The following is a 12,553-nucleotide window of genomic DNA, read 5'->3' as shown; positions in this document are numbered from 1 at the left end:
TGAGTTTTAGAAAGAAGTTTATTAAAAGAACATATTTACAGATAAAACAGAAAAGTTAGATTTTTACAAAGAACAAATGTTTTTTCTTCAAACGTCAAAATTAAACAGAATTTGACTGTAAAGACAAACAGTGATTGTTCTAATGCTAAGGCAGAGGCAGAGGAACCAGCGAAACATACAAAAATACCACCATTTTACAAACCAATCCCATGATAAACATTTAAATGTAGATCAAACATCAGTGCGTTCAACAGTGGAGATGACCAGCGATGTTTACAAGGAACAACTCATTTGGTGTTTAAAATGAGAGAAATCATTTTTTATAAATGCATGAACCACGATCTTGTTTTAAAGAGGAGGTATTACACTTTCATTTTAAATGCTGAGTATCCACTCATTTTGATCCCCTTGCCAAGTCACTCCAGCTTCAGAATTGTTAATGGAGAATGGTCATGTGACAGCATGAGTGATGCATGCTTGTCTTACAGTTAACTACATCAGTCTGCCCCAGGGCAGCTGTGGCTACAGTAGTAGCTTACCATCACCGGGTATGGAGTGAATGAATTCTCTGTAAAGTGTCTTTGAGTGTCCAAAAAAGCGTTATATAAAACTGATGGAATTATTATTATTATTATTAACTTAGGTCGACAGGGTCTGTGAGAGATCACTACATTAATCAGACATGCATGGATGACATCTAAAATTTCTTCAGGCATGTTTTTGATGAGGGATCAATGTAAAAAAAAAAAAAAAAAAAAAAAAAAAAAAAAAAAAAGAAAATTGCGTAACACCCCCTCTTCAACAAAAAGGGAAAAAAATGAAATGTTTTGTTTTTAAAGTTCATTAAAAATATGAAATCAGACTTACTCTTAATATGACATTTGTTTACTGAAAAGACTGAATACAGTGTAATTTTATTGGAAGTATAAATCTATACCAACTAACAGCCACTTAACCTCAAAATCACATTAGGTTTTGTGTTTTGTTTTTTAGTTCTTTTTGCAAATTCCACACAGAAATCACAAATTAGAATCACACCACAACAGATAATTCAATTTCAGAACAAGACGAAACAACAAAACAAAATTCACTGAGATCAAAATGTGTAATTTTGTCAATCAGTATTAAAATTGGGGATTTTTGTGTTTCATAAAAACAAAATGGTTGAAAATAAAATGTTAGAAGTTGATTAACATAACTTTTTGCTCCACTGATGTCACAAAATGGCCGCTACCTGTTTTGTTTACGCTTGACCTCTGTCCTCTGACCCAAACACAGTCATAGCAGCGCTTTCTACACTTAGATTTTTTTTTTACATTTTTGTTTGGAATTTACATTTTCTGAGAATTGTTTACATTTCGACTCGTTCAAAGTGCTCTGATCTGGTTCAGCTTACATTCATCTAGGAAACAAGGAGACACTAGGAAAGGAGAGAAGAAGGCAAGGAAAAAAGAAAAGACTTGCTTTTTCAGTTTGTTTTTTGTACCAGGATTTAAAACTGAATTTTGGACCCATTTCACACTTAAAGTTCCTCAAAAAGTTTAAACTTTTGTGACAATTTTTTAATTCCAAAATAAAACATTCCATAATATCTGAAGAGAGCGCTAAAATAGTCAAACGTGTGAAGGACATTTAAAACCTCTTCAGACATGTTTTTAATGAGTGAACAATGATACGACATGGAGGTAACTCCATAATGTCCATTTTGCACAATAGCCCCTGTAAGGTTTGACAAGTTGAGCAACATCAAATTTGAAACTTCAAGGTGTAAGTTATAATCTCATTGTCTCTAAATGAATAATGTGCATTTGACATTTTAAATCGAAGAGTCAGTACAAATTTGAGTCAACACTCTCAAGTGTGAAAAGGGTCTAGGGATGAAATTATTTTAAATACTGTCCAAACTTGTTGCTGCATTTTTGAGGCAGTAGGGCTTTTTTTCTTCTTTTGTTGCAGAATTTTAAAAACGTCCATTTCGTTTGAATCTGCAGATCTTTGACAGTTTTTTTTTTTTTTTGAGTTGAAGTTTGTTTCTTTACCCAAGTGAAAATCCGGGGATTGGGAAAAATGTGTCTGGCAAAATCTGGTCTTTTTTGTAAAGTTGTATTTCCTGGTTTAGACCTGGTCCAGACCTGAGTCTACTGGAGTCTTTTTTTAGTAGATGGTGAGATCTGGTTTAAACCTAGTACAGATCCAGTCTCTGTAGGTCTTGCTCAGTACATTGGGAGTCCTGATACAGATCTCGTTCAAATCCGGTTCAGACCTGGTCTCTCTAGTTCTTGCTCAGTAGATGGTGAGATCTGGGTCAGACCTGGTTCAGTCTTTTCTCAGTAGATGGCATGTCCTGGTCCCTATTCAGTCCTGTCCCGGTCTCTAGTCCTTCAATATATAGTGAGTCCTGGTTTAGTCCTGGTTCAGACCTGGTTGAAACTCGGTCTCTGTAATCTCAATATATAGTCAGGCTGACTGAGCGGTTCATCTTCTTGCCGATCAGTCTTCCGTTCCTGGGTCCGGTCTGGAGTGTGGATCTGGTCAGGACCCGGTCTGTGGACAGGACTTTCTCTTCTGCTGCCGCTCGAGCCATCTGAGCCTTTTTCAGCTCCCTACCACAGAAGAACATAGCATTAGGGAGTGTGTCAGATGCCCTCCCCGTATGCCAGATAATTTGTTTTCCTCCATTTTGACCAAATGCAAATGCAGAAGAGAGCGGATATTTTGTGAGAAACTCTTTGATGAATGCACGTCTGAATTTGAACAGGTGTTTAAAATGGAGGACTCGGGTGTGAATGACTAAATACACAAAGAACTGTCTGCTTCTGGATCTGTCCGGACTAGTTTAATTTTACACTCACTTTCACTTTCAGATTTTTGTAATTCCCTCACACCCTTTTTACTTTATGGGGAAAATCATTGTGCCTATGCAGTTTAGGCTTACATTTATTACCAAATTTTATCACCCATTTCAAAATTGTATAAGTATTCATAAGATATACTTTGAGGTCAAAGTACATAGTTTATATAATAGTGGTAGTTGATTAGTCGGTTTAAAAAAATCTATTGCACTGGCGTTATGAAATAGTAATGGCAGTAGTACTGACAATCAGTAAGACTGATTCTGTCAGTGCTGTTATTGTAGTACTAGTACAGCATTGTAAACCACTGTATATTACATAATAGCAGGAGTAGTAATGCACAATACTTCCAGAGTTAGCATGGTACTCACTTTTGCAGTAGTGCATTCTTGAACTTCTCAGCGTTGAGCTCCACTCTGAGCTGGTCAGCGTCCATCTTGGCGGCGGTGAGGAGCACAGGGTTTCTGAGTAGCTGTGACGTGGAGGGTCTGCGCGAAGGGTCCGGGTGAATCATTAGCTGAGGAAATAGAACAACAATTATTTCATTATCAGCTGAGAGTACAGGTATATAAGGATAACAAAAGGATTTTATTATCAACAACACAAATACAAAACCATGTGCTATCTCACCTTGAGCAGTGCGATGAAATCCGGAGACAGGACCTGTGGGATGGAGGGTAGTTTTCCTTGCCGGATTTCGTGCCATTTGTCTCCGTTTGTGGGAAGTGGCTCAGCTCCGGAAGCACTCACCACAGTGAGCGCCAAAGCAAAAATGTCCGCTGTAGTTCTGTATCAAGTTGCAACTTTCTGCAGGTAGAAAGTCAACTGCGTGATTCCATGGAAATTAAAAGTTAAAAATCATACTATGGAACATTTTCTATGGAGATGGATATGTTTTATGCTATACTGTGGAACATTATAGCCAAAGAAACACAACATTTCCATTAAAAAAGAGCAGGCTTGTGGAGATGCAAGCCCATTACAGTAAGGATGCAGATTGTTCAATGTTTTTCATTTCAATAAAAACATGCTTTTATTTCAGTCTATTTTTTGGCAAAAAAGTGACATAATGTGGCTTTAATATCAAATTAAGTTCTATGACGGGAGAGGTCAAGTTTATTTCAGAAAAGAATGAAAAAAAAAAGAGGCCTCACCTCCTGTAGAACTTCATTGGCCAGGTACCGGCTGTCTCCCTCCTCCACCTGAGGGTTATTCACACATGTCACATGACCCAAGTCACCTGATCACACACACACCACAGTTAGTACACCTCATGATCAAATATCACAAAATTATTAACTAAAATACAGTTTGTGGATAGATTTCTCACCAATTTTGTAAATGACGCTTGTAGAGAGTTCGTCCTCTTCTTCGTCCACATCTTCACAACTTGTAACTGATTTACGTGAAATAAAGATATTACCTGACAAAAGAGAACAATAAATGTCAGAATAGAAACTCCAGAGCAGCAACTCATCTGATCTAAACACAAACTTTGGAACATGTCTGGTGCTGAGAAAAGACATAACCATCAAGAGCAGGAATACATTTTAGGTTTTACATTTAAACAGTTTAATATTTATACTGTTTTAATGAAGAAAAAAAAAGCGTGATTCATATCCAATATTAGCATTGTTACGGCTTCACGTGGGACAAATTTCATAAAAGAAAAACTCAACTATGCACCTCTCATTATCAGACTATAAATATGAAAAAAACTGACAAGCAAAACAACTGTCAGGGAAGAGAAACATGCCACCCTATTTCACCACCTTCTCTGATCTTTGGAGAGGTAATGCTAATAGTAAAAGCAGTAGTAACACTCGCAGTGTTTGCACTTGGTTTGATGTCCATGTGTTATACAAGTAACAGTAGCAGTTTTATTCTCTTACTTGGTTTAATGTCCATGTGCACGAGGCCAGTGGAGTGCACGTAGCGCAGCCCTCTAGTCACTTGGAGCAGCAGGTCTTTTAGTGCAGCTTCGTTTAAATATGTAAGTCTTCGGTAGTTTTCAGACACTAGGTCAGCTAGCGTACCGCCATTGCAGTACTCATTCTGTATTAGCATGTGTTCGTCCTCAGCCCACGCAGAGTAATACCTCACCACATGGGGGTGCTGTCCCAGGACCGCATGTGCATACACCTCACGTAGAGCATTCTGTCTGAAAGGGCAGAGAAAGATAAATATTAAATTACATTTCAAATTCTCTGCATGGTGCTGATGTTTGTTTTATTAAGTATTATATTCTTAGTAACACTAAATCTAGCTCCAACAAATTGGAGTTCCATTTCATCCCCCCTAACCGGGGCTTCAAACTAAGATAATCATTCAGAGCTTTAAGCCTTAAGCAGCGCCTCTGGTACATACATACATAATTCCCTTCCCTTATTCTTGAGAAACATCTAAACATGATTTAGTGCACTCACTCGTCCACAGATCCGGCGAGTGGTTTCTTGGACCTCTTGATGGCGTAGATGCAGCCATCCAGTCGTTTCACACATTTAAACACCGCCCCAAACTCTCCACAGCCAATCTTCTCCAACTCCAAGAACTCAGAGGTATAACGTGACGCCATGTTACTGTGCATCATCGTGATACGCTGAAAATATGAAAAAACACATGTGAAAATACTGCAAAACACTGTAAATTTACACAACTGATATGAGGCCAGTCAAGTTAATGTCCATAGGCCCAGTAATTACAGAGATATCCACCTCCAACTCAGTTTCAACTTTTTAAACTTAACTACTAACTATCAAGTACAGGGATACTACAATTTTGGGTCGTTACCTCAACAGAATCCATTCACAGGTGTCATTTAAATGATTCCTGCCTGATGTGAAGGACTGAGTGAGGACTTTTGACCATTCAAAAATCCTTCAAATCAGTTTGGAATTTCTCTAAAATTAAGTAGTAAGAGTGTAGGTGAAACAAAAAGATAACTGTTTTTACCTTTGAGGGAGGCAGGATTTCCTCCTCTCCTTCTCCATCACTAGGGTCCATGTCTTCACCACAAGAACTGAAACAAAAACACAAGATTTAAGGTTAGAACTACACACTGGTTTAACTCTTTCCCCCCTGGACGCCTACTAGGAACAACCCATACATATGTTACTAGGGCTACCTATAGAGCATAATTGCATAAAAGAAAACAGACTTCCACGAGTGATTATAAATGATTTTTACACTCATGAACTTAATTGTAACACAGACATATTTGGTATCTCTGGAAACCTTAGACTCTGAACTATTCATTTATGGATGTTTAAATGTGATTCAACTCATTTATAGGTGTATAACAGCTCACTGAAAATGAGAGTTTACCTGGTCAGGTGCAAGCTCGAAAACAAAAAACTACATTCAGCATCTGATATCTGCATGTTCTGAGTACTATATTCATAAAAAACTAAAAATATACTTTGTCAAAGTATTTAAACAGATTTCATATCACCAGATACAGTATAGCCAAGTGTACACCTGTTTTTACCTGTTGTTCACCTGTGTGCACCTAATTCATTTTTTTCCATTTAGCTTATTCAACTCATTTAACTTATTCAACTTATTTTATTTATTCAACTCATTTAGCTTATTCAACTAATTTAGCTTATTATAATATAATAATAAAACTCTTCCCCGTCAGTGTGTGTCCAGTATTTGTCATCTTGGTTTCTTTCTCGTGCGCAGAGCTCCGCATGAGCGTTTTTTCTGTAGCGATTCTGTTATACATTGCATCTTGGGAAAAAAAACTGAAATATTTTAAAGGACTAGCTTGGGCAACATCCAGATTTCAGGGCAATTTTGGTTCATAATCGAGTATAAAGCTCAGATAGTTTGTTCGGATATCGCAGGACTCCACACAGACGCATCAGCGGCATTCTCATCTTCTCCCCGAAAGTCCGTCGCTATCGCTGTTTTCCACTTTATAATCAACTTCAACATCATCACTTTGAAATCTATAAAAGTCACTTTCTCTAAACTTATCCATAAAATACGTCCGCTCCTCATTATTTCTAAAACTGCGCGCCGCAGCGCCGCGATCTTTCCATTGCACGTGTTTCGTGTTGTGTTTTTTCCGGAAGCTACAATCGTCAGTATTTCGATTAACTTCGGAAAAAATCGGCGAAAACATATCCTTGAATCTTATTGGTCAGTCTAGTGTGGGTTGTAGTGGCCCCCACCGATCACAGTCTCTGTTTAAATGTGAAAAACCGAGCCATTTCTAAAGGTCGTCAAATCACGTCTTTAGTGATACGGCGGAGGTGTCAAAAGTCGTCATTAAGGGTTCAGGGGGGTCGTCAAATGTCGTCTTCATGGGGGAAAGAGTTAAAGGTGGTACAGCTATATTCTAGTATATGAGTATGGAGTCTAATCCCTAGTACTAAAATCAAGTTTGAAATTTTAGTATTCTGACTACATTAAACAAGACCAATAAGAGTCCTCAAACATGAACATTTTCAAATCTAGCATATGTTTAGAGAGTTTTTGGTACTCACTCATTCCAGTGTGCCCTCTTTCGGTTGACCCTTTGCTGTGTGGCCGATTGGATGAGCAGAGAGTCGGGTGTGAAGGGGTTAAAGTTCACCAGTGGCGTGTGTTGTCGCCGGGCACTGTCTGTCAAGGCCTTTCCTGATTGGTCGGTTTTGAACAGCGCCACTCTGCGATTGGATGAAGTAGTGCCCGTCGTCCGCGCTCTGGACAGTAAACTCTGAGGGGAGAGACACATGTTAGAAACTTGTAAACAATAAGCACTTTAGCATTTTAAACATTGCCCTGTGTGTCAGATGCCCTCTGTGTGTCTCCATAGGGGTCTTGTTCTGTATAAAAGCTGCCAACCCTGTAGTTTAGACATCTACAAACATGTTCTTGAATGCATGGTGTTCTTGGATTAGTTTAAAGTTCAGATTTCAGTTTCTGTCAGATGTAAATGCTCCTCAAGGCGTTTGAAATTCAGGATTCTGTCGAGGTGCACAATTCAAAATACAAACATGAGATCTAGTATGTCAAAAAATGTGAAATGAGATTTTTCTTTGTTTTTTTCAGCCCCATTATGAACTGTGACATTGACGTTTCGGGTGTGTGTTGTAGCTTTTGTCTTGTGGCGTCGTGCAAACATCAGTGCTTTCAGGTAAAATTATCCGTTTTTGTTTAGTGTAAAATGAGCTGACTTCTTTCAAACCTGTTAAAAAAAATCTCAAATTTCCAAGCTTCAAATAAGCAGATGTCCTTCGTGAAGTGACAGTTTAAATCAGTGTTTAAATGTCCACACAGAGGTTTTAACAATTTTAAAAGACCTATATTGCACAACTCTCAGAAGAGTCAATTTGTTTAATTTTGTTTCATTCACACATGGTCAAGTAACCCTGTATTATTGGTCTGACTATATCTATAAAGCTCAAAATGCACTGTTCAACTTTGTGATATCATGAAGCAGTAGTTAAAGCAGGGGTGTCAAACTCATTTTGGTCCGGTGGCCGTATCCAACCTACTTTAATCCCAAAGGGGAAAGATCAGAAAACTCATGGCATATATACCCCAAAAATAGCAATAAATTCAAATATTTGTGCAGAGAAAAGCAAATCTATTACAGAAATCTTTTTAAATTGATGAACTCTTTCTTTTACAAAATATTATAATATTATGAATAACCAGAAACCTTTAAGAAAAATACAATTTCAACACAATGTTTTAACATTAACTTGTATGCAAATAGGAATAAGTCAATTTTTCTTGGAAAATCCTGCACTCGGCTCCACTTTTCTCACTTTTAACATTTTGCTGATGATGGTGTCCCAATCAACAATCAAAACGATCGTCCTTTAAGAGCATTTGGAAAGAGACAAGTCTTCATTTGTGCTGCTCTGGTGGGAGGGGCCACGCACAGAGGTGCTGGAGACACTGCTATGCTAAGCGGCACAAAAAATGACCAATATTTTAATAGAAAGCATAATTAAAATATTTTAGTAGAAAATCAGCCGAAGGCCAGATTAAAGGTCTTGGAGGGCCGAATTTGGCCCCCGGGCCATATGTTTGACACCCCTGAGTTAAAGTCAACAGCTCCTTTTACCTTTAGTTCAGTAGAGATAGGTAATTCCAGGTCTGAAATCATCCAAATGATTCTAGTGAAGGTGTACAGCATTTAAAAACACAGTGGCATACTCTATCCTCACATGACTTCACAAGGAGGAACAAAGTGTTTTCTGTTTGACAGAAGAACTCAGCCTAAATATGCAGGGTTTGTGTATTAAACTTGTGTGAATAAAGCAAAACACAACTTCAAGTAGTATGTTTTGAATACCAAAATTTCGCAATATAAACCCTTTAAATAATAAAAGAATCTTTGTTTAGGTTTTTAAATTAGTGATGAGGTGTTAAAACTTCTGTGACATACCACACAGAGCCGAGAGTCTCCACATGTGGAACAAGGCTCTATGGTCTAACCTGATTTAAATATCCTGTGTGTAAACTAGTGGGCATTATGGCTGCACAATTTAGGGGGTTCCTAATTACAATTTAATTTAAACAAAGATTCAAGCCAAAAGTGCATGTATTAAGCCAGACCAGAAGCATTACCGTTTGGTTCTTAATGACATAAAGAGGACAGACTAACTTTAAATAAAACTATTAGTTCATAAGTTCCATTAACAACATTACTCAGTTCAAACTCCAAAGCTGGTGCATTGTGGGTAGGTGTAATTCAAACATTCCTTCAGTTAAAGTGAGTTTAACCCAGTGACCCACATCTTAGAGTTACGTAACTCACTGCACAGGAGCCAGGTTAAAAGCAATCGACCAAAAATGTATTATTATTTTTTTTTAACAGATTTAAATGTGCCACTCTTTTACATTTCAAAAACAGCCCATTTTTAATATAAAGTTGGACTTCACTAAATGGACATATGCATCAAAGGAATGACTCAGCATTTTAGAGCTTTAAACAATTGACAAGTTAAACATTAAAGCAATATATTTTCTGCAATATTTGACAAAAAATTCTAGTTTAATGCTTTTTTTTTTTTGTTTTCTAAAAGAAGCAGTTGACTAATGTGTATTCCAATTCCTTTAGCCAATCCAAAAGCCAAACATAATGGACAATATTACAGAATAGTTACAAATACCTTTAACTGAAACCGTATTAGTGCTTTAATATTAATTTTACTTGTGGCTGTTCGTGTTCGTGTCACCAAAGCAAAGCAGAGAACAAACCACCTGTTGAGTCATACTGTTATCCCAGAGGAGCACATTCCAAAACATGGTGCACATATTTAACATTGCAGCGCTATTTTAAAGTTTAAACTGAATTTGTATGTGTAAATACATTGGTCAGGTGTGTATGAGAGGCAAACAAACCTTTGGCGTGTGTGGCGTGTCGAAAAGCCGCAGCTTTCTGAAGGTTTTGTGTGGAGGAGTGTCGGGGCAGTCGGGGATGGGAGAACTAGACGGTTCCCCCTCATCCTGCGGATAAGTCCGGTCTGGAGAGTCTCCGAAGAGTCGGGAGGAGAGCTTCTTTGGTGACGGGGAGCAGGTGGCGAAAAGGCGGCTGGTGGGGGACTGTAGGTGCGTGGGAGAACCGAAGCTCAGTCCGTCCTCCTCGTCCTCCCAGAGCTCCACATCATCCGCGGACTGATCCAGAGCGCTGCCCGCCTCCATGCGCGCTGCCACTGGAGAGTCCATCTCCGTGAAACCGGACTCTTCCCCGGTGCTGTTGTTCACGTCGTCTATGGGCTCGTCCTCCCCGTCGCTGGAGGTGAACTGGAGCTTCTGTCGGATGGGTTTGCACTTGGGAGACGCGGATCCATGCCGCTGGCGACTGTAGCGCGACATGTTAAGGGTTTTAAGTCCTCGCGTCGGCAAAGTGCGAAGAAAGCGCAATAAAAGCGGTCGAAATCGGGAACAGCGACTTTTTGAGTGCACTATAAGATGCTATCAGGCGTTTATCCAAGTTAAAATAAGAGTCAAACGAATAAAAATAAGTTTGAAAGCAACCAAAGTCTGTTCAATTTTTGTAAACTCACACGCCCATCAAACCGCCGCGGCCCACATTGGCTGTTATACACTGCGCAGAATAATGTCCCTCAACGGGCTCAGAGCCGGTAAAATCCGCTCCTGTCCTGTGTCAAGTCAGTGGCTGTCCCTCGGTGAGACGTGGATGAATAAAAACCGAAACAGAGAGACGTCTTTCGGATAAAAGCGCTGTGTTGTGCGCGCAGACCGTGGATGAACTCCCTCCTCTGATCACGCGTGGCAAAGGACTTCCCGCGGCCGTTGGTCACGTGGCCCCGGGCGACCAATCAGAACGCGTGACCGCAGTTTGAAAAGGGGGCGGGGCGTGCGTGAGGACTCTGGCGCGAACGTGAGTGACGCAAAGACGTTACGTGAGAGTGTGATATCATCAACGGTAGAACAAAAGAAACATTTACTTCTGAAAAAGAGCCACGAAGTCATAGTTTTGACCTAAAAACCAGTTTAAAACCAGTTTAGACTAAAGATTTCTCGTCCCCTCACTAACTTTAACAATCAAACACAAGAAATGACCGAAGAATAATGGGTAATTAAACATAAAAGTTAACATTTAGATAAGCTAAACAATAAGAATCACTTCAATTAATAGGAACGCTTCACCTAAAGCAAAGACATGCCAGAACTTGTTCATCTGTTTGGAACCCTGAGCAAATACATGCATAATTATAATTTAAAAACACCCTTTTAAAGAAAAATACTGAACAAAAGTATAATATTTAATTTTGAGTAGAAACAAGTAAGAAAACTTTCAGCATTCTGAATACCACCAGATCTAAATGAGGTCAATAAAAGGACTATTTTTAATTTGTGTTAATGCTACTGTAGTTACTGGTTAGTTAAAACTACCCACAGGAAGACTCTAAAGTGAAATTGACAAACACTTGAAAACCACTGATGGCTTAACTTTATCCTAATAATCATCAATAGGCTACCATCTAACACAATTATAAACAGCAGCTTGAATTAAGTAATGACTATTACAAGTAATAGAATATGAGATTTAATCTTGCATTTGGACAGTTTCCTTTACTATTTGTTTTACCGTAACGTTAATGTCATCACGTCTGAGCTCTGATATCTCAATACACCTCTCCTATTTGTCAGAGCAAACAGATAAATACCATGATCAGTAGGAAAACGTGGTAATTCAGTTTAGCTTTAACAGTCTTCCTATAAACCTGCCAAAAATGCATTGCTTTTAATATTATTTTAAATATCATCTGAATTGTTCAGATTACCAATTTTGCCAATAAAATGAATCTTAACAGTGAATAAGATTTTGATTGGATCACAGTTTAAATCCCACACTCACAATAAATGACTAAAATCACTCATGTCATGTAGTGTAATGTTGAAAGAATTCCCAAATTAAATCACATTTCATCATAGGGCTGATCTAGAGTGAAACATGGTCCTATTATTGCATATAGGCATAAGGCAACTGTATCATGCACATATTACTACACACAGGCCATTAGTGTAAAGTACCACTTTTACTCACTTTTGACATAGACTGATCTCAAAATGTCAGCGTTTAAAACATTAAAGCTACTTTAAATCTTTTCAACTTCTTCCCTATACGTATAAATAAAAGTGAAATGATTTTTTCACAATAGCTTCATAAAGCAGTGCCATTATTTTTGGTGAAGTTTTGCCTTCTGGTTGGGAACAGGTGCAGATGT

The 12,553-nt window shown here is 38.4% G+C and overlaps 1 protein-coding gene across 1 annotated transcript; it reads right to left on the bottom strand.

The window, feature by feature from the left end:
- Positions 1-11,085, bottom strand: wee1 (WEE1 G2 checkpoint kinase). The gene is given in 10 exon segments (XM_055155592.1): positions 1-2,603; positions 3,224-3,369; positions 3,483-3,659; positions 4,007-4,092; positions 4,183-4,275; positions 4,745-5,013; positions 5,279-5,451; positions 5,805-5,871; positions 7,346-7,557; positions 10,200-11,085. Coding segments are annotated over 10 exon segments (1,854 nt in total). The 5' UTR covers positions 10,674-11,085; the 3' UTR covers positions 1-2,446.
- Between the last annotated feature and the right edge of the window lie 1,468 nt (positions 11,086-12,553).

Source organism: Boleophthalmus pectinirostris, unplaced genomic scaffold (genome assembly GCF_026225935.1).
Source record: "Boleophthalmus pectinirostris isolate CB_2022bp ecotype Guang Dong unplaced genomic scaffold, ASM2622593v1 HiC_scaffold_2, whole genome shotgun sequence".
Lineage (NCBI taxonomy): Eukaryota > Metazoa > Chordata > Actinopteri > Gobiiformes > Gobiidae > Boleophthalmus > Boleophthalmus pectinirostris.
Note: the sequence above shows the minus strand (reverse complement) of the source record. Positions and strands in the feature narration are given on the sequence as shown.